General features: G+C 43.1%; 1 protein-coding gene across 1 annotated transcript in view; it reads left to right on the plus strand.

The window, feature by feature from the left end:
• SV2C (synaptic vesicle glycoprotein 2C) overlaps positions 1 to 20,380 on the plus strand; it is a 161,766-nt gene continuing 141,386 nt past the window's right edge. The window contains exon 1 of the mRNA XM_052646763.1: positions 1 to 642. Within this exon, the coding sequence (XP_052502723.1) occupies positions 63 to 642 (580 nt within the window). The 5' untranslated portion in view covers positions 1 to 62. The remainder of the gene's footprint in view (positions 643 to 20,380) is intronic.

The raw sequence follows: 20,380 nt of genomic DNA on the forward strand, positions 1-20,380 counted from the left end.
GAACCACTGACCAGAGTCTGTGAAAAATTCCCACCTTCTCACTGGCCATCAGTTGAGATAAGATGGAAGACTCTTACAAGGATAGGACTTCACTGATGAAAGGTGCCAAGGACATTGCCAGAGAGGTGAAGAAACAGACTGTAAGGAAGGTGAATCAAGCAGTGGACCGGGCCCAGGATGAATACACCCAGAGGTCCTACAGCCGATTCCAAGACGAGGAAGAGGACGATGACATTTATCCACCAGTGGAAACCTATAATGGAGAGGCCAATGATGATGAAGGCTCCAGTGAAGCTACTGAGGGTCACGATGAAGAGGATGAAATCTACGAAGGGGAGTATCAGGGCATCCCCAACATGAACCAAGGGAAAGACAGCATCGTGTCGGTAGGGCAGCCCAAGGGCGATGAGTATAAGGACCGCCAGGAGCTGGAGTCTGAGAGGAAAGCGGACGAGGAAGAGCTCGCCCAGCAGTACGAGCTGATAATCCAGGAGTGCGGCCATGGGCGCTTTCAGTGGGCCCTTTTCTTTGTCCTGGGCATGGCCCTGATGGCGGACGGCGTGGAGGTGTTTGTCGTGGGCTTTGTGTTGCCAAGCGCTGAGACAGACCTGTGCATACCAAATTCGGGATCCGGATGGCTAGGTGAGTGCATCCCAGCAGAGAGACACACTCTGAAACTGCTCTATTTGTTGAGGACAGTTAACAAATTGAATACCTCCTTTCCATATGGAGGCCTGCATTTGTTCCTGACATTTGAACAATTTAAAACATGCAAAGGAATCAAAAGAATGGTGCAGTGATACCCATATATTTCTACCTATTTCTAACTTAGATTCTATAGTTAACGTTTACTGTATTTTCTTTATCACCTAGCCACCTATCTATCTATCCATCAATCCCACTTTTATTTTTATGCATTTCAAGGTAAGTTAGAGCAATATATTTTTAACTTACACTGTTATAAATGTTGCATTAGGTTCTCCTTAATTAACTTCAAAAGACATGCCCTTGGAAGTTAATAAAGCTATTATGTGACACTTACCTGACATTTTTCTAAATATAGAGGTTAATTCTTCAAAACTCTGATAAACGTGATTTCACATTCCAAATTTTATGTGTAGTATTGTGGTTTAAACACTTTTGGGACCCTGCAAATTTTCATTTTTTTCTATAATCTATGTGTATGTTTGTCTGTTGGTTTTTTTTAATTACCCTTATTTATAGAAATTTCTTTAGATGACTTTTTCTTTTTCCAAATTTGTACCTTTGTGCCTACAATGAAAAAGCTTCCTTTCCTCATAGGACTTAAAAATCAATTTCGAATCATATTAATGTTTAAATTATATGTATTAAAACCATATAACCTCACTATAAAGTATCTAGAGAGCAAATTTGACTTTTGTTTTAAAGTTATACTGCACTCAAGGTTCATTCATATAGTTACAACGCTGTATTTAACCTTCCTTCTGGGAGGAAAAGTAAGAAGGCCAAGAAGCATGCCCACTGAAAGCAGAAAAATAGAAGCTGAGCTTCCCTTTTATCTTCTTGGTGCTGAAGGAGGTGCAGTAGCCCACATGGTGCTCTTATCGGTCTGTCCAATAAACCTATAAACCGTGATGGTGTCACACACCCCCAGGGGGCGTTCACAAGTGTAGCTAATGCTGGGGAACTATTGGAGCACAGATATTTTCATCTCCCCATAAACGTTGCCTGCTTTTGTGAATTAAAAACGTGTCCCCAGGAGTGTATGCTTTCACGCCATGCTCTGAGTCCCCCACAGAAACTTTGTGATGGGTTCACAACTGCGCCTTCCATACTTGCCTTTCAGTAATTTTGCCATTGTAATTTTACTGACAATAGCATTCTAACACAGTCTTTTTTTAGACAAGCATGTAAATTGTTTTGCCATTTTCATTTCAGCACATAATAGCTTTGTAATATAATTACCACACTAAGTCATAGCAATGGGATCAAAATGCAGGACAGGAAGATGCACAACCCACGTTTGGTGGCCTTTGGGAGGAGAAAGGTTTGCAAAATTGTTTCTCATTTGCCACTAAGCCTTGTGTCATTTCACTCAAGGAAAACTAGGAATGAAAAATATTAACCGATTTCTGTTTTAATTATTTAGGAGATAACTCCTCGCTTTGTGTTTGCTAGAAGATTGACTTCCAGATAGTTAAGGGCCTCCCTTGTGTGCATGTGTGGTGTGTACAGTCTGTGTGCGTATATAGTGTTGTTAACTGAGAAGAGGTTAATCTAATGAGCTGCTGTTTGGGGAAATAAGTACCATCATTGTAAGAAAATTCATTTTCTGTTGCCAGAGTCTATTTATTGAGTATTTATTATGTGCAAAGCATGATGTTACCACATGGGAACATAGGAGAAATAGCAAAAACAAAACAAGGTTTGTGTATCCAAAGAAGTCATAGTCTAGCATAGAGAGATGTCAAGTGTCTGTGCACCACCAGGTCAAGGAAACAAATATCCATAGCCAGTTGTTCAGTTGCTCAGTCATGTCCAACTCTTTGGGACCCCATGGACTGCAGTACATCAGGCTTCCCTGTACGTCGCCATCTCCCAGAGCTTACTCAAACTCATGTCCATCGAGTTGGTGATGCCATCCAGCCATCTCATCCTCTGTCATCCCCTTCTCCTCCCGCCTTCAATCTTTCCCAGCATCTGGGTCTTTTCAAATGAGTTGCTTTTCACATCAGGTGGCCAAAGTATTAGAGCTTCAGCATCAGTCCTTCCAATGAATATTCAGGACTGATTTCCTTTAGGATTGATTGGCTTGATCTCCTTGCAGTCCAAGAAGAGAAGTGTATAACCAGAAGAGAAGTGTAACTAAAGAGACTTCAGGCAGGGAGACCCTGTGAGGGGAACGGACCTGAATAAGGCAGTGGAAGGAAGGCACGGACTGGAGAGCTGGGCCGGAGGTAGAGTCAGCAAGGGTTGGGTCACTGGTAGTTTGAAACGGAAGGAACAGGACAGTTAGTGGAAGGAAGGTAGTTCATCAAGTTAGGTAAGGCAGATGATAGGTTTGAGCATGAAGGAGAAAGAAGAGGGTTTGTTTTTCTATTTTACTTTAAAGATGTATTTATCAATTTTGGTTGTACCGGGTGCTCATTGCCGTGGGCTTTCTCGAGGGGCGGTGCACATGCTTCTCACTGGCCTGGCTTCTGTCTCCAAGCTCCAGGTTCAGGCACTCAGGCTTCAGGAGGTGTAGCCCCTTGGCCCGAGGGCACAGGCTCCACAGCCTGTGGGCTCCTCCCAGACCGGGGCTGGAACCTGCGTCCCCTGCACTGGCAGGCAGTTTTGCAACCACTGGACCACCAGGGAAGGCTGGTTTAGTTTTAGACCGATCACTCTGAGATTTGGGGGGAGGCATCCAAAGAGGAGCACCTGATGGGTTCCTGCCACCATGTGGGCTGAAGCGCTGAGTGTTTTGAGAACCATCTCATTTAAGGTGAAGCTGCCCAAGACTGTCACCAGGGAGAGGGCGGTTTCCTGCCGAAGACTATTTGTGGGACTGGGGGTGAGGAAGACGTCACGGAAGAGACGGAGAAGGTGCAGCCAAGAGAGAGGGCAGGTCTGGGAGTCGCTGGAAGAAGGAAGGGATGTGCTTCCTTTGTAGGTGCGGAAGAGTCTTGTAAAGGTTGAAACACGCCCCTTGGGTCTGGCCCTTGAAGATCTTGGCCGCCACTAATGGTTCTTCCAATCTGTGTCAGGCTAGCATGTTTGTTTGAAGGGACGAGCCCATGTATGGAGTGAAGTGACGGCGCGCCCTCCAGCTTCCCAGCCCCCCGGCGCAGGGGCCACAGGCATCCAGCGTTCTCCCCTCACAGGGCTGCGTCTCACTGTGGATGCACAGGGAGCCCTTCCCGACCACATCTTACCTCCGGTCCAAGAGCTCTCGAGGACCAATTTGGGTTCTAAGAAAGCCTCCAGACAGGGCGATGGCACCCCACTCCAGTACCCTTGCCTGGAAAATCCCAAGGACAGAGGAGCCTGGTGGGCTGTGGTCCATGGGGTCGCAAAGAGTTGGACATGACTGAGCGACTTCCCTTTCACTTTTCACTTTCATGCATTGGAGAAGGAAATGGCAACCCACTCCAGTGTTCTTGCCTGGAGAATCTGAGGGATGGCAGAGCCTGGTGGGCTGCCGTCTATGGGGTCACACAGAGTCAGACACGACTGAAGTGACTTAGCATTAGCAGCAGCAGACAGGGAGGGATGTGTGCTGGTTTCAGACTCACAGCGCGACCAGGCTCAGCCACCTTCCCGCTCTAGCTGTCACAGCCAAGCAAGCGCCTTGCTGCCTCCCCTTCCTCCTGCTCTTCCTCTGGACTGTCCTGTCTCCTCCGAAGACCCACCTGGCGAAGCAGGGAGCCTCATCGTTGTTGGGCCACCTGCTTTCTGGTTGAGGGTGGTAGAGTGAAGTAATTTTTAGGTACTAAAACATTATCGTGGCCAAGTGTTGACAAGTACAAAACAGATAGAAGACAATATATTCTAAACCAAGACATACTTGAGAACTCAGCCTGAACTAAGTGATAACTGAACTTCCTCTATAGGTTTCTTCTGTCTTTTATCAACTGTAACACCTAATCTCCATATGCCTTGGTGATTTTCAGAGCAAGAATTTTGATAGCGTAGGTGGGCCAAAGCCAGATTGTTGTTTAGTTGTTAAATTGTCTTTGCGACGCCATGGACTGTGGCCCACCAGGCTCCTCTGTCTGTGGGATTTTCCAGGCAAGGATACTAGAGTGGGCTCCATTTCCTTCTCCAGGGGATCTTCCCGTCCCAGGGATTAAACCTTTATCTCCTGCATTGGCAGGCAAAGTCTTTACCACTGAACCGCCTGGGAAGCCCTGGGAAGCCTTAAGCATCTCTTTAACCTCTCTATCTATAGTTTTTATTTGGATGGTGTAGAATTCCTTGGAACATACAGAATTCTCTCTCTCTCATTTTTTTTAACCACTTATAGCAAGAATAGTTTCCTTAAAGCCTGGGCTGGATGAATATGACCCGAACACATACTTAATTTCTTTTTCCATCCCTCCATTTGTTCCCTTATTCCTTTTGTTATTAACAAAAGAAGAAAAACTCTGCTGAGATTTCTAAAGCCGCTTTATGTCTGGATGTTTGTATTTTGGGGGAAAGAAAAGAACAGCTTCAAGTTTCTGAGAGTCCCTTATTTTAGTCCCATTGACTGTTATTTGCCCCTGGACTGCAGAGAGAGTGTAGTGACTGTGTTCTTGTGTGCTGAGCATCTTTTCAGGGCATGTATTGCCCTTGCCCAGTGCTGCCAGGTGGACCAGGATATCCCAGCTGATAACAAAGAGTGATGCAGAGTTTTTCCTCTTTGAACTTTATTCCAAGAGCTTGATCATTTGGCATCTGGCGTGCTCTAAATTTAAGACCCTTAGCTTTGTACCCTGAAAGTGTGTGCTGCAGGCTTCAGGATCAGCAGCTCTGCAGCCTGCTCAATGCCATTGTCCTCTGTGTCTTAGAGGGAAGTTTGATCTCTGCTGTGGGTGCGCCCTCTGGCTCTGTTTAGCCTCTCGCTGTCATAGTGATTCTAATTGGAATTAAATACTTATTGATTCCTAGAGAATATCCTGTCCACCAACACTAGCAAAATCTTATTTGGATTCATTATTGCCAAATTGGAAAAGAAGACTCAATAATTCATCGTCATTATATTCCTGGGTCTTATTCCGTCTGGTCTTTCACATCCTTCTGGGAAAAGAGAGGTTTCTGGTATACAAGTGGAGCTGGACCAAGTAGCCTGAAAAGATTCCACCATCCAGAGCCCAAAGGACAGGAGAGAAGAGAAACTCTGTGTTACATTCATGAAATTCAGCAGTAAGTATGTTCTGGGCTGTGAAATTGTGATAGTAAATGCCCAGAAGGTCCCTGGTTGATTTCTCACAATATAGCTTTGAACCTGAAGGCTGATTCTTGCAGCTGAACACCTGTACTCCTACGTCCTAGATTACTCCTGGGTGGGGATTCCGATCCTCTGGCTTTAATATCCTAATGCAGTCTGGGACTCACCAGGAAGGCCCTGAAGAACTCGGTGAAGTGTTATCGGATTAGGGAATTTGTTAACTGTGCACTTGGGTATAAATAAGGCAGTCAGACTGTTGATTGTCTAATATCTCTGGCTCCAGCCAAATACATGTAATATAGACTTGTAGGTTCCAATTCTAAACACCATGTTTTCATGGGAAATCTAATGTCTCGAATATTCTTCCATAACAAGAACTTCTACAAAACCTAAGTTTGCTGCATAAAGCTTCAGGAACGATTACATTCATCTTAAAGACTTAGTCTGATGAATCACGGATGTAAGTATTCCCAACCTACATATTTGCAAATTGACATTCTTACCTTACACTTTGAGATTTCTTACTGGCCTTTAAGATCGTGAGAGGAAAAGTAATGAAAAGAAATCCTGAAGTAAGTCAGAGAAAGACAAATATCATATGATATCACTTGTATGTGGAATCTTTAAACATACTATACCCATGAACTTATTTACAAAACAGTCACAGACATTAAAAACAAACTAGTGTTATCAAAGGGGATAGTGAGGGGAGCAGAGAGAGATAAATTAGAGTTTTGGATCAACAGATACTCACTATTCTCTATAAAATAGCTAAGCAACAAGGACTGGCTGTATAGCATGAGGAACTGTATTCAGAATCTTGTAGTAACTATAATGAAAAAGAATCCACACGACTTCCCTTGCAGTCTGGTGGTTAAGACTGTGCTTTCTTTGCAGAAGGCCCTGATTTGATCACTAGTTTGAAAAGCTCTGTCAAAACTAGATAGTATATTAAAAAGCAGAGACATTACTTTGCCATCAAAGGTTCATATAGTCAGAGCCATCGTTTTTCCAGTAGTCATGTATGGTGTGAGAGTTGGACTATAAAGAAAGCTAAGTGCCGAAGAATTGATGCTTCTGAACTGTGGTGTTGGGGAAGACTCTTGAGAATCCCTTGGACTGCAAGGAGTTCAAACCAGTCCATCCTAAAAGAAATCAGTCCTGAATATTCATTGGAAGGACAGATACTGAAGCTCCAATACTCTGGCCACCTGATGCGAAGAACTGACTCAATGGAAAAGACCCTGATGCTGGGAAAGATTGAAGGCGGGAGGAGAAGGGGACGACAGAGGATGAGATGGTTGGATGGCATCACTGTCTCTATGGACATGAGTTTGAGCAAGCTCTGGGAGATGGTGAAGGACAGGGAAGCCTGGCGTGCTGCAGTCCAGGGGGTCGCAGAGAGTCAGACATGACTGAGCGACTGAACAGCAACAAAGGGGAACTAAGATCCCACAAGTCACACAGCATGGCCAAAAAGTATCTGGAAAAGACTCTAAATCACTTTACTACACAGCTGAAGTCACTTTGTTATAGTTGAAATAAACACTTCGTTATAAATTAACTATACTTCAGTTAAAAAAAAGAATTGTGTGTTAAATAAGAGCAAATGGACTGTGAGTAGGAACACTGATTGATTTTATAACTGAGGCTTTGTACTAAGTATTTGGGATATCCAGAGGTAAAGATCTGGGTTCTGGCAGAGTGGACATTGGAAGGATATTAGAAGTTTGGCTTTTGATGTGTTACTAGATTTTTTTCTCTCTCTGATTACAAAAATCTCTCTGTAAAGGCTAGGGCTCAGCTGTGTACCAGCTATTCCTTCAAAAAGAAAAGTAGCTAGTTTAAATTATTTTTATGGGTCAAGTGGGGTATAAGTAAGAGTTTAGAATTAAATTTAAGAGTTTGAAATTTTTTAACTTTTTTGCTCTTTGTGACTTCGTCACTGGCCATGAGTATGACCTTCTGGTCTCCCTTCCTAAAGAAACTTTGAGCTGGAGATTCTTACCCCAGCAGCCCATTTGACTTTGTCTTCCTCATTCCTGGGAGCAAAGGATGGAGTACTTGGGTTATGTCATGTCCCTGCTCAAAAATGTTGAGGACAGGTTGATTCAAACTCCTTAGAATGGCATTCAAGCTCTCCACAGTCTGAGCCTAATCTATTTTTCCACTTACCTACCACTAACTTCTCTGCCCCAGGTATTCCAAAGTCAGGGATAGTTAGGATTACCGGAGAAAACACAAAATGGCCAGTTAAATTTAAATTTGTGATAAATAATGAAGGAATAATATTTTAGTATAAATATGTCTCATGCAGTATTTTGTATCAGTTCAATTCAGTCCCTCAGTCATATCCAACTCTTTGCGACCCCGTGAATCACAGCACGCCAGGCCTCCCCGTCCATCACAAACTCCCAGAGTCTACTTAGACTCATGTTCATTGAGTTGGTGATGCCATCCAACCATCTCATCCTCTGTTGTCCCCTTCTCCTCCTGCCTTCAGTCTTTTCCAGCATCAGGGTCTTTAACAATGAGTCAGCGTGCCACATCAGGTGGCCAAAGTATTGGAGTTTCAGCTTCAACATCAGTCCTTCCAATGAACACCCAGGACTGATCTCCTTTAGGATGGACTGGTTGGATCTCCTTGCAGTCCAAGGGACTCTCAAGAGTCTTCTCCAACACCACAGTTCAAAAGCATCAATTCTTCAGTGCTCAGCTTTCTTTATAGTCCAACTCTCACATCCATACATGACCACTGGAAAAACCATAGCCTTGACTAGACAGACCTTTGTTGGCAAAGTAATGTCTCTGCTTTATAATATGCTGTCTAGGTTGGTTATAGATTTTCTTCCAAGGAGTAAGCGTCTTTTAATTTCATGGTTGTAGTCACCATCTGCAGTGACTACACTAGTGATTTTGGACCCCCCAAAAATAAAGTCTGCCACTGTTTCCACTGTTTCTCCATCTAATTGCCATGAAGTGATGGGACTGGTTGCCATGATCTTTGTTTTCTGAATGTTGAGCTTTAAGCCAACTTTTTCATTCTTCTCCTTCACTTTCATCAAGAGGCTCTTTAGTTCTTCTTCACTTTCTGCCATAAGGGTAGTGTATTTGCTATATACTTATATTTATCACTTATCTGTTCACCTGAAATACAAATTTACCTGGATCACCGTGTGGTTTTATCTGCTGAATCTGACAACCTTACTGATAGTAGTGATAACAGGAGGCCTTAGAGTTTGCTTTTTGCCTTCTGTTTGTCAGACATGATATATGTCATATTAATTTCATTATCTAATTTAACCAAAATTATATCTGATCCCAGACATTCGGAGTCAGTGCTAGGGGATGACCCTTGGAAACTGTATATGTTTTTTAAGCACCTCAAGTTATTCTTAGTCCACGTGAAGAAGCACCATGATCTTAACCATTGCTTCTCAGACATAAAAATGCAGACAAGTCACCAGAGGAGGCAGGTAAGGAGTGGGGTCTGAGATACTTTTACAAACTCCCAGGTGATGCTGGCATCGGTGTTAGTTCCAAACTCCACACTGAGTAGCTGTGTCGTAGACACCCCCAACCAAGAAGCAGCAGCATTCCCAACAGCTGTGATACAAAGGTTGTACATGATACCAAGATTCCAAACCATGGAAGGGGTAGTGGAAATGGGACTGATTTCCTTATTCGTGAGTAAACAGTAACATCCATGGACAAGGAGCTTTATGTGCCATTTTTGAAAGAAAGTTTTTTTTTTTTCCCCTCAAAAAAGTAAATGTCTTATCAATGGCTGAAGGATGCACAGTTGCTTTTCCCCCACTGAGATGGGCATTTGGCTTCTTTAGGCTCGTCTTTCTCCTGCATGGTGTGGGGCATGACAGTCCCTAACCACGTTTACAGCTCTGCATCCCAGAACGGACCCCAGATGTGCAGGGCACAGTGTGACTGTGCTTTGTAGAAATCGTTTCTCAGTGCCAGAGTCATGGTGATAAATTTATAATGTGACCGCAGATTTTTCCCCCCTCTTACGTACAGAAAATTTAATAGTTTGTCTGAGAGTAGCTTAGTTCTCTCAGCAGAATCTAGTTAAGTCAAACATATTAAAAATGCTACTGTGTCAGAAGAACTGATTGAAAGCTGAAAGAGTTAGCCAGACTGCTAACAGGGATGAAAAGAAATCCTGCTGTGGAAGTCAGTTCATCCATAAACATAGATGCCGGAGTGGAGGCAGATTGTATATGAGAGGCGGTTGGCTTCTCAGAGCCCTCTGTCTGTTTACTTCATTATCTCGTTGTTTTTCTAATTAATAGATTAGAGATGTCTTTGTGGAATGCTGCCTTTCAAAATTTAGCAGTTCTCACCCAGAAAGAACACTCGCAGGGGCTTATCCATCACATATTAGATTCTCCCAAGATGTTGCACTGTGCCCTCTATCATGGCAGGTATGAAGATCAACCAGACAAAACCCAGGGCACAAGACATCGAAATGATACCGGAAGCAGAGGACTGAGAGATGAATCCTGTTTGAGGGAGGCATGAATAGGGAAAAGTCTTAAGAAGACTGTGGTATCGGAGCCAGGCTTGGAATGGTGGCTGGAATTTGGGCTCACAGAGATGCAAGTGGAAAAAGACTGTCTCTGGGAGGGAGCACAGACTGAGCCAAGGCACCACGGCATGGAGACCTTGGACTGAATATTGGAAATTAAATGTTCAGTTTTGTTGAAGTGGAACATACACAGAGGGGAGTGATTGGAAAGGTGGCTGGGGACCTATCTGTTCATGGAGAAGTTTCCAGGAGTTAATTTGGTGTGGGGGGAGCTGGGGGAACCGGGGGCATGTTAGCAGAGAAGTGACCAGGTGCAAACTCTGCTTTAGGAGACTGGGTGTTTGGACTGAGGAGTGAATTGAGGAGTGGCCGAGATGCATTTGAACTGTGCAGTCAGTACATGTCAAGAGCCTGACTGTGGGTGATGGCAGAGAGACTAGAGGGGAGAGGGTCTTTCCAAGAGGATTTCTGACCCTTTACAACCCACTAGCTGTGGGAGCAGGGAAAAGGAATATATCGTAGGTACTGAGGCTTCATGCCCAGGTGCTATGTTCGAAGAGGTGCTTTAAACAAATTGGAGCTCCAGGGTTGTTGGGGAGGTTGGGGGGAGCCCATGTGTAGGGAAGAAGGTGAATTTAGTTATTTGTACTATAAGTACAAGAACTGAGTGTCTCGTTCACAGACTGCCCATAGCACAGAGTCTGGCAGGTGAGCGGTACCCAGTGAACTTTTGTCAACTTTGAAATGCCAACTAGGCTGCTCAGGAGAAACTAAAAGAAGGCATCTGGAAGTAGGTTCTGGGGCTTGATGCAGAAACTGGCCCTCGAGTTGAGCAATGAAGACATCTTTGAACAGAGACGCAGAGCACAAGGAAAGGAGTGTGTGTTGCAAGGGCGGGCATGAGGCAGAGAGGGGCTAACGCAGACTTCTCATGCACCCTTAGGAGGGGAGAGGAGAAAAGGCATCAGACGAATGGCTTGAAGGACAGGAAAAGTCTCTTACCTGGAGGCCCAGGGCAGGGGGGGTTTCAGGATGGAGTAGGTGGTCATAACTGACTAAGAACGTTGACAATGGCAGAGAGAAAAACGTTCTGCAGAGTAGAAAGGACAGATGTCAGATTAATTGCTAAATGGAGTTTTAATGTATGTGTTTAAAGAGAAGGAAACAAATTGGTGTTTAAAAATTGTTCATAAGGTACTGTGGTCTATTTGTTTTGGATAATACTGCTAATAACATAATTATATTATAGACTAGAGCAGCTGAAAAAACATTACTCATCTTCTGCAAAGAAATAATTGTGAATTTGTAGCCATTATCCAGTACTTCTGCATCAGCTCATGCCCATAATCATATCTGGAATGTCTATAGGAGATAAATTGGCCAACCAGGAGCAGACTGGGTTAGCTTGCTGCTATCTCATTTTATTTATATTTCCAGATTGAAAACTGTGTCACTTACTGGTACCTCTAGATTTAACAGTAAAATGAATTTTACTGTTCCCATTTAACAGTCAAAAAGCAGTGATGAAATGGTAGAGGATTTCTCAGAGCAGCTGGGCAGAGGGGGAGAGGCAGCTTCCAATTGACCATCCCTAGGGGTGAACTGACTCAGTCAAAGGATCCTCTAAGACTGCACACCACAAATTTGTCCTATGGATTCCTGCTGGATGGGTAAAGGAACCTCTTGTTTGCTGCCCCACTCTGCCCCGGGCATACTACATTTATAATATAAGAACCTCGGCAGAGATGTGGTTAACAGTTCTGTGATGGTGGCCCCTGCGGATTCCTGCTGCACATCTTACACTGTGTGGGATCACAGATCATATGTTTTCAGGATCACGAAGCAATGCCTTGTTCTAGAGATGCCACCCCCCTCCCGTAGAGAGAAATCAGTTCTGTAGCTGTGACATGGAGGCGCATGCTGGCTGAATCACTGCAAAGCCCTAGGGAAAGCCCAAGAAAGGCCACGGGATTGCCAGGTTCTTCCCAGGATAAGGAAAGTACTTCCTCTGCCCTCCTCCCTGGGCATCCTGAGCTGCTCCTGTTTGGTAGAGACCCCCAACACTTCCCCCAGGTTTGGGCCTGAGAGGAATTCCCCTGCATGGCCTCTTTCCCTAAGCATCCTTTAATCACATGGATTGACATGAGTTGGAGGGAACTGGTTGGGAAGCTGAACTTGATACAATGTGGACCGTCCCATCCTTACTGAAACTGTATCTTCCTGTGACCTCGGCAGCTCAGCATCCTCCTGAACATCTCTCAGCTCCTCTAAAATGCCTCCTGCATCCTACTCGTGCTTGCTAAGTTGCTTCAGTCGTGTCCGACTCTTTGTGACCCCATGGACTGTAGCCCACCAGGCTCCTCTGTCCATGGGAATTCTCCAGACAAGAATACTGGAGTGGGGTGCCATGATCTCCTCCAGGGATCAAACCAGCATCTCTTAAGTCTCTTGCATTTGCAGGTGGGTTCTTTACTGCTGGTGCCACCTGGGAAACCCACATTCTACCCTCTGTCCACTAAAGAAGGTTTCCCCAAGGCGTAGCTCTTGGGGCTTTGTTTACCTCTGTTCATGACATGAATTACCTTTCTTTACTCAGTCATCTAGCAAACACTTAGTGACTTCTCTGTGCCGGGTTCCAGACCAGGTGCTGGAGTCACAAAGATGTGGTTCTGGCTTTGGGGGCACTTCGAGGCCAGAGAAGGAGACAGACATCTGTCAGTTCAGTTCAGTTCAGTTCAGTTCAGTCACTCAGTCGTGTCCGACTCTTTGTGACGCCATGAACCACAGCACGCCAGGCCTCCCTGTCTATCACCATCTCCCGGAGTTCACTCAGACTCACGTCCATCGAGTCCGTGATGCCATCCAGCCATCTCATCCTCGGTCATCCCCTTCTCCTGCCCCCAATCCTTCCCAGCATCAGAGTCTTTTCCAGTGAGTCAACTCTTTGCATGAGGTGGCCAAAGTACTGGAGTTTCAGCTTTAGCATCATTCCTTCCAAAGAAATCCCAGGACTGATTTCCTTTAGAATGGACTGGTTGGATCTCCTTGCAGTCCAAGGGACTCTCAAGAGTCTTCTCCAACATCACAGTTCAAACACATCAATTCTTCGGTGCTCAGCCTTCTTCACAGTCCAACTCTCACATCCATACATGACCACAGGAAAAACCATAACCTTGACTAGATGGACCTTAGTTGGCAAAGTAATGTCTCTACTTTTGAATATGCTATCTAGGTTGGTCATAACTTTTCTTCCAAGGAGTAAGCGTTTTAATTTCATGGCTGCAGTCACCATCTGCAGTGATTTTGGAGCCCCCCAAAAATAAAGTCTGACACTGTTTCCACTGTTTCCCCATCTATTTCCCATGACATGATGGGACCGGATGCCATGATCTTTGTTTTCTGAATGTTGAGCTTTAAGCCAACTTTTTCACTCTCCTCTTTCACTTTCATCAAGAGGCTTTTTAGTTCCTCTTCACTTTCTGCCATAAGGGTCATGTGTCAGATAAGGGCACCTAATTGGTTACAGATGCTCTAGCAGGAAGATTAACCAGAAGGAACCGTGCTCTGAATGCAGGACTAGAAAGATTTAATAGAAGCAACCCTAGACTTGGCTGATGATTTCCGGACCACGTATTAAGATGCCTCATTATATGTTTCCATTAGGGTGTGAATGCATTAGATGGTTCCATTCGGTGGTGACTGCAGTCATGAAATTAAAAGTCATTTGCTCCTTGGAAGAAAAGCTATGACAAACCTAGACAGCATATTAAAAAGCAGAGACATTACCTTAACAACAAACATCCGTATGGTAAAAGCTATGGTTTTCTAGTAGTCACATATGGATGTGAGAATTGGACGATAAGGAGGGGTGAGCACCAAAGAACTGACGCTTTTGAACTGTCATGTTGGAGAAGATTCTTGAGAGTCCCTTGGACTGCAAGGAGATCCAACCAGTCAATCCTAAAGGAAATCAGTCCTGAATATTGGGGCTGATGCTGAAGTCCCAATACTTTGGCCACCTGATGCAAAGAACTGACTCACTGGAAAAGACCCCAATGCTGGGAACGACTGAGGGCAGGAAGAGAAGGAGGTGACAGAGGATGAGATGTTTGGATGGCATCACCAACTCAATGGACATGAATCTGAGCAAGTTCTGGGAGATGGTGATGGACAGGGAAGCCTGGCATGCTGTGGTTCCTGGGGTCGCAAAGAGTCAGACACAACTGAGTGACTGAACAACAGCAACAGTTAGGATGTGAAGGAAAGAGGCACAAGATGAACAAAGGCTTTGACGCAGAGATGCATTTGAATCTTAACATCTGATGCTTAGGAGTTGTGGGACTTTGGGGTATTTCTTAAACTCTCTGAGCTTCAGTTTACTGGAAAGAGAAAGTAAATGATATCTTTGTCTTACAGATTTCTTTTTCTTCTTAACTGTGATTATCACTTTTCCATAACCTCTCGTCCTCTGACTTAGGGGTGTCAGTAGGCAGATAAGAATAAGTGGGGTGAAAGCTTCCAAGCTGTTTTAGTGACATTCTAGTAGTCGTGGACTTCTTAAAGCTGACCTTAGGTGCCCAGAAATGTTTCTTCTGTCCTTGTACCAGCCAAGTGCAATAGCTTAGAGCCAGTTGTTAGTACAAAATGTCACCTTAAAGAGCTGTTGTGAGAATTAGAGAGTATGTGTGAAAAGGACCTGGCGCTGGAGAACAGTACTAGTAAATCCACCTCCCCATCACTGACAAATTTAGCACATTTTAAAGTATGCAATACAATAAAATTTCCTATATGCACCATGCTGAACAGTAGATCCCTAGGACTTATTCGTCTTGCATAAGTGAATTTATGTACTTTCATTAACACCTCCCCAGTTCCCTTTGCTCCAGCTGCTCATAACCGCTTATCTACTCTGCTGAGTTTGATGGAGAAGGCAATGGCACCCCACTCCAGGATTCTTGCATGGAGAATCCCATGGACGGAGGAGCCTGGTAGGCTGCAGTCCATGGGGTCACTACGAGTCGGACACGACTGGGTGACTTCACTTTCACGCATTGGGGAAGGCAGCGGCACCCCACTCCAGTGTTCTTACCTGGAGGATCCCAGGGATGGGGGAGCCTGGTGGGCTGCCATCTGTGGGGTTGCACAGTGTCAGACATGACTGAAGCAACTTGGCAGCAGCAGCAGCTGTTTGAGTATTTTATTCCTGATATAAGTGGGATCATGTAGTATTTGTTCTTCTGTGTCTGACTTCTTTCATTTAGCACAATGTCATATAAGTTTATCTGTGTCATTGCAGATAGCAAGCTTGTCTTCCTTTTTAAGGCTGAATAATAGTCCGTTGTATGTGTGTACCACATTTAAAAAAATCCATTCACCTGTCAGTGGACATTTAGTTTGTATCCTGTTTCATTGTAAGTAATACTGCAGTGAACATGGGAGTATAGATATCTCTTAGAGATACTGATTTTGGTTCTTTGTGGGTATATACCCAGATATATGGAGAAGGAAATGGCAACCCACTCTAGTATTCTTGCCTGGAGAATCCCATGGACAGAGGAGCCTGGCAGTCTACACAGTCCATAGGGTCGCAAAGAGTCAGATACGACTTAGCAACTAAACCACCACCACTCAGAAATAGGATTGCTGGGTCGCATGATAGTTCCATTTTTAAATTTTGGGCGACATTCCATTATATTTTCCAGTATGGTTGCAGGGTTTCCTTTCTTCACATTGTTACCAGCATTTATCTTTTGATTTTTGATAATAGCCATCCTCATCGTTGTGAGAGATCTCATTATGGTTTTGGTTTGCCTTGTCCTGATAATAGTGATGATAGCATTTTTTCATGTCCCTCTTGGGTGTTTGTATATCTTTATGGAGAAATATCTACTCACTTCTTTTACCTGTTTTTAATCATTTCTGTTTTTTTTTTCTCTTTTTGCTATTGAGTTGTAGGAATTCCTTATATAATTTGGATATTAACCCTTTATCAGATATGTAATTTGCCAAATATTTGAAAAGGAAAAAAACTTCAAAGCAACAAAAGAAAAATGACCCACCACTTATAAGGGAGCAATCACTAAGGGAATAATTTTTTAAAATGTAGTGAGAAATGATTAAAGAAGTTTAAGTGTTATATTAGAATATATTAACATAATTCAAAGAAAGTAATAAAGGTGGAATATACAGGAGAAAAGACATGAGTCATAGAAAACAAAAGTAAAAAGTAGTAAAGTTAGCTATATTTATGACATTAAATATTTATGAATTAGACAATGCAATCAAAAGGCAGAGATTGTCAGGCTCAATTATAAGAAAAAAATCCATTTGACAACTGACTTCTTATCAGACTATTCTACAAAGCTACAGTAATCAAAATGGCATGATACTGGCATAAAAACAGACATATAGGTAAATAGAATAGAGAGGCCAGAAATACACTCAGGCACCTGTGGTCCGTCTATAACAAGGTAGGCAGAAATGCATAATGTAGAAAAGACAGTCTCTTCAAGTGGTGGTGAGCTGGACTGCTACGCGTAAAATAAATGCTATTTGAACATTTCCTCCTACCATACACAAACATAAGCTCAAAATGGATTAAAATCTAAATGTAAGACCTGAAACCTTAAGACTCCTAGGAGAGAACATAAGTAAAACCCTGTTTGACATAAATTGTAGCATTATTTTTCTAGATCTGTTTCCTAAGGCAAAAGAAATAAAAGCAAAAATAGATTAGATGTAATTAAACTCAAAAGTTTCTGCAGCAAAGGAAATTGTCATAAAAAAAGACAAACCTATGAAATAGAAGAAAATAGTTACAAATGTTATGACTAACAAGGGATTAATATCCAAGATATATAAACACCTTATACAACTCACTATCCACAAAACAACCCAATCAAAAGATGGGCAGAAGACCTGAACAGACATTTTTCTGAGAAGATGTATGGATGAATATCAGACACATGAAAAGATGCTCAACATCACTAAATACTAGATAAATGCAAATCAAAACAACAATGAAATATCACTTCACACCTGTCAGAATGATTGTCATCAAAATATCTATAAATAACAAGTGCTGGCAAGGGTGTAGAGAAGAGGCCCTCATACAGTGTTGGTAGGAATGTAAATTGGTATAGCCACTGTGGAAAAAGAACATGCAGGTTCCTCAAAAAACTAAAAACAGAGCTACCATATGATCCAGAAATTCAGCTTCTGGATATACATTTATATATATAAAAGAAAAGACTAATTCATAAAGATACATGCATCCCAGTGTTCATAGCAGCATTATTTATAAAGCCAAGAAATGGAAGCAACCCAAGTATTCATCAACAAACCAGTGGATAAAGAAGATTTGGTGTATATAAACACTGGAATATTACTCAGACAGAAAAAGAATGAAATATTGCGATTTGCAGCAATGTGGACAGGCCTAGAGAATACTATGCTTGTTGAAATAAGGTGCAGTGAATGACAGATTCTGTATAATATCACCTATATATGGAATCTAAAAAATGAAATGTGAGTATGTATCAATTCAGTCGCTCAGTCGTGACTGACTCTGCAGCCCCATGGCTGCAGCATGCCCGTCTTCCCTGTCTTTCACCATCTCCTGGAGCTTGCTCAGACTCATATCCATCAAGTCGGTGATGCCATCCAACCATCTCATCCTCTTTCATACCCTTCTCTTCCTGCCTTCAGTCTTTCCCAGCATCAGGGTCTTTTCCAATGAGTTGGTTCTTCGCATCATGTGGCCAAAGTATTGGAGTTTCAGCTTCAGCATCAGTCCTTCCAATGAATATTCAGGATTGATTTCCTTTAGAATTGATTGGTTGGATCTCCTTGCCGTCCAAGGAACTCTCAAGAGTCTTCTCCAGCACCACAATTTGAAAGCATCAATTCTTTGGCGCTCAGCTTTCTTTATAGTCCAGCTCTCACATCCATACATGACTACTGGAAAAACCATAGCTCTGACTATATGGACATTTGTCGACAAAGTAATATCTCAGCTTTTTAATATGCTGCTAGGGTTATAGCTTTTCTTCCAAGAAGCAAGCGTCTTTTAATTTCATGGCTGCAGTCACTGTCCACAGTGATTTTGGAACCCCCCAAAATAAAGTCTCTCACTGTTTCCATGGTTTCCCCATCTATTTGCCATGAAGTGATAGGACCAGAAGCCTTGATCTTAGTTTTCTGAATGTTGAGTTTTAAGCCAACTTTTTCACTCTCCTCTTTCACTTTCATCCAGAGACTCTTCAGTTCTTTGCTTTCTGCCGTAAGGGTGGTGTCATCTGCATATCTGAGGTTATTGATATTTCTCCTGGCAATCTTGATTCCACCTTGTGCTTCATCCAGCCTGGCATTTCACATGTTGTGCCCTGCATTTAAGCTAAACAAGCAAGGTGGCAATATACAGCTTTGATATACTCCTTTCCCAATTCAGAACTAGTCCACGGTTCCGTGTCCAGTTCTTATTGCTGCTTCTTGACCTGCATACAGATTTCTCAGAAGGCACGTGAGGTGGTCTGATATTCCTGTCTCTTTAAGAATTTTCCACAGTTTGTCATAATCCATGCAGTCAAAGGCTTTGGCACAGTCAATAAAGCAGAAATAGATGTTTTTCTGAAACTCTCTTGCTTTTTTGATGGTCCAACGGATGTTGGCAATTTGACCTCTGGTTTCTCTGCCCTTTCTAAAACCAGCTTGAACATCTGGAAGTTCACAATTCACATACTGTTGAAGCCTGGCTTGGAGAATTTTGAGCATTACTTTACTAGCGTGTGAGATGCGTGCAATTGTGTGGTAGTTTGAGCATTCTTTGGCATTGCCTTTCTTTGGGATTGGAATGAAAACTGACCTTTTCCAGTCCTGTGGCCACTGCTGAGTTTTCCAAATTTGCTGGCATATTGAGTGCAGCACTTTCACAGCATCATCTTTCAGGATTTGAAACAGCTCAACTGGAATACCATCACCTCCACTAGCTTTGTTCATAGTGATGCTTCCTAAGGCCCATTTGACTTCGCTTTCCAGGATGTCTGGCTTTAGGTGAGTGGTCACACCATCATGGTTATCTGGGTCATGAAGATCTTTTTTGTACAGTTCTTCTGTGTATTAGCAAAATAGAAACAGACTTACAGATATAGAAATAAAACTACTGGTTACCAGTGAGGAGAGCTAAAGGGTACGGAGTTTCTTTCTGAGGTCATGAAATGTGCTGCTGTATTGATGATCGCGTATATCCGTGAATAAAATAAAAAACGTTGAATTTTCTATTCTAAATGGGAGAATTGGGTTGTATATGAATTATATCTCAATAAAGCTCTTTTCTAAAAAGAATAGACAAGCCAGGTTGCTTGGGAAATGATCTGGCTTGCTTGGTAAAATGAGACCCTTTCCCATACCTTGCCCTATTTATTCATCTCTTCCATCTGCCTGTTCCTGAGTAATTTCCTTTTATAATAAACTGGTAAATCTAGTTAGTAAAATGTATCTCTGAGTTTGGTGAGCCTCTCTAGCACAGTAATTGGACCCTAGGAAGGGGCTGTGGGAACCTGACTAGCCAGTTAGTTGGTCAGAAGCACAGGTGGCAGAACCCTGTGATGTGGGTCTGAAAGGGAGGAGATGAGCCACGTAGCACTGTGGGATTGATGCTGTCTCTGGGTGGACAGTGCCAGAATTGTTCATTGCTTGGTGGTGTTGGGAAAGATGTACATAGGGTCTGTGTGTTAGGGATCGCAGTTCATGTCAGGAAGGTATTTATGGTCTGCACTGTAGAACAAGGACTCTGTGTAGCAAATAATTGACAGAAGAAAAGCCAACCAGACTTGAGTAATTCAGAATGTTTGGTGTCACCTTGACTTTATGTGCCCGTTGTTTCTCTGCCCACTAAAGACAAATCATGGGTTAAATTATGTGACTTACCCTGTTTTGTTTTG

The sequence above is a fragment of the Budorcas taxicolor genome, chromosome 10, assembly GCF_023091745.1.
Source record: "Budorcas taxicolor isolate Tak-1 chromosome 10, Takin1.1, whole genome shotgun sequence".
Lineage (NCBI taxonomy): Eukaryota > Metazoa > Chordata > Mammalia > Artiodactyla > Bovidae > Budorcas > Budorcas taxicolor.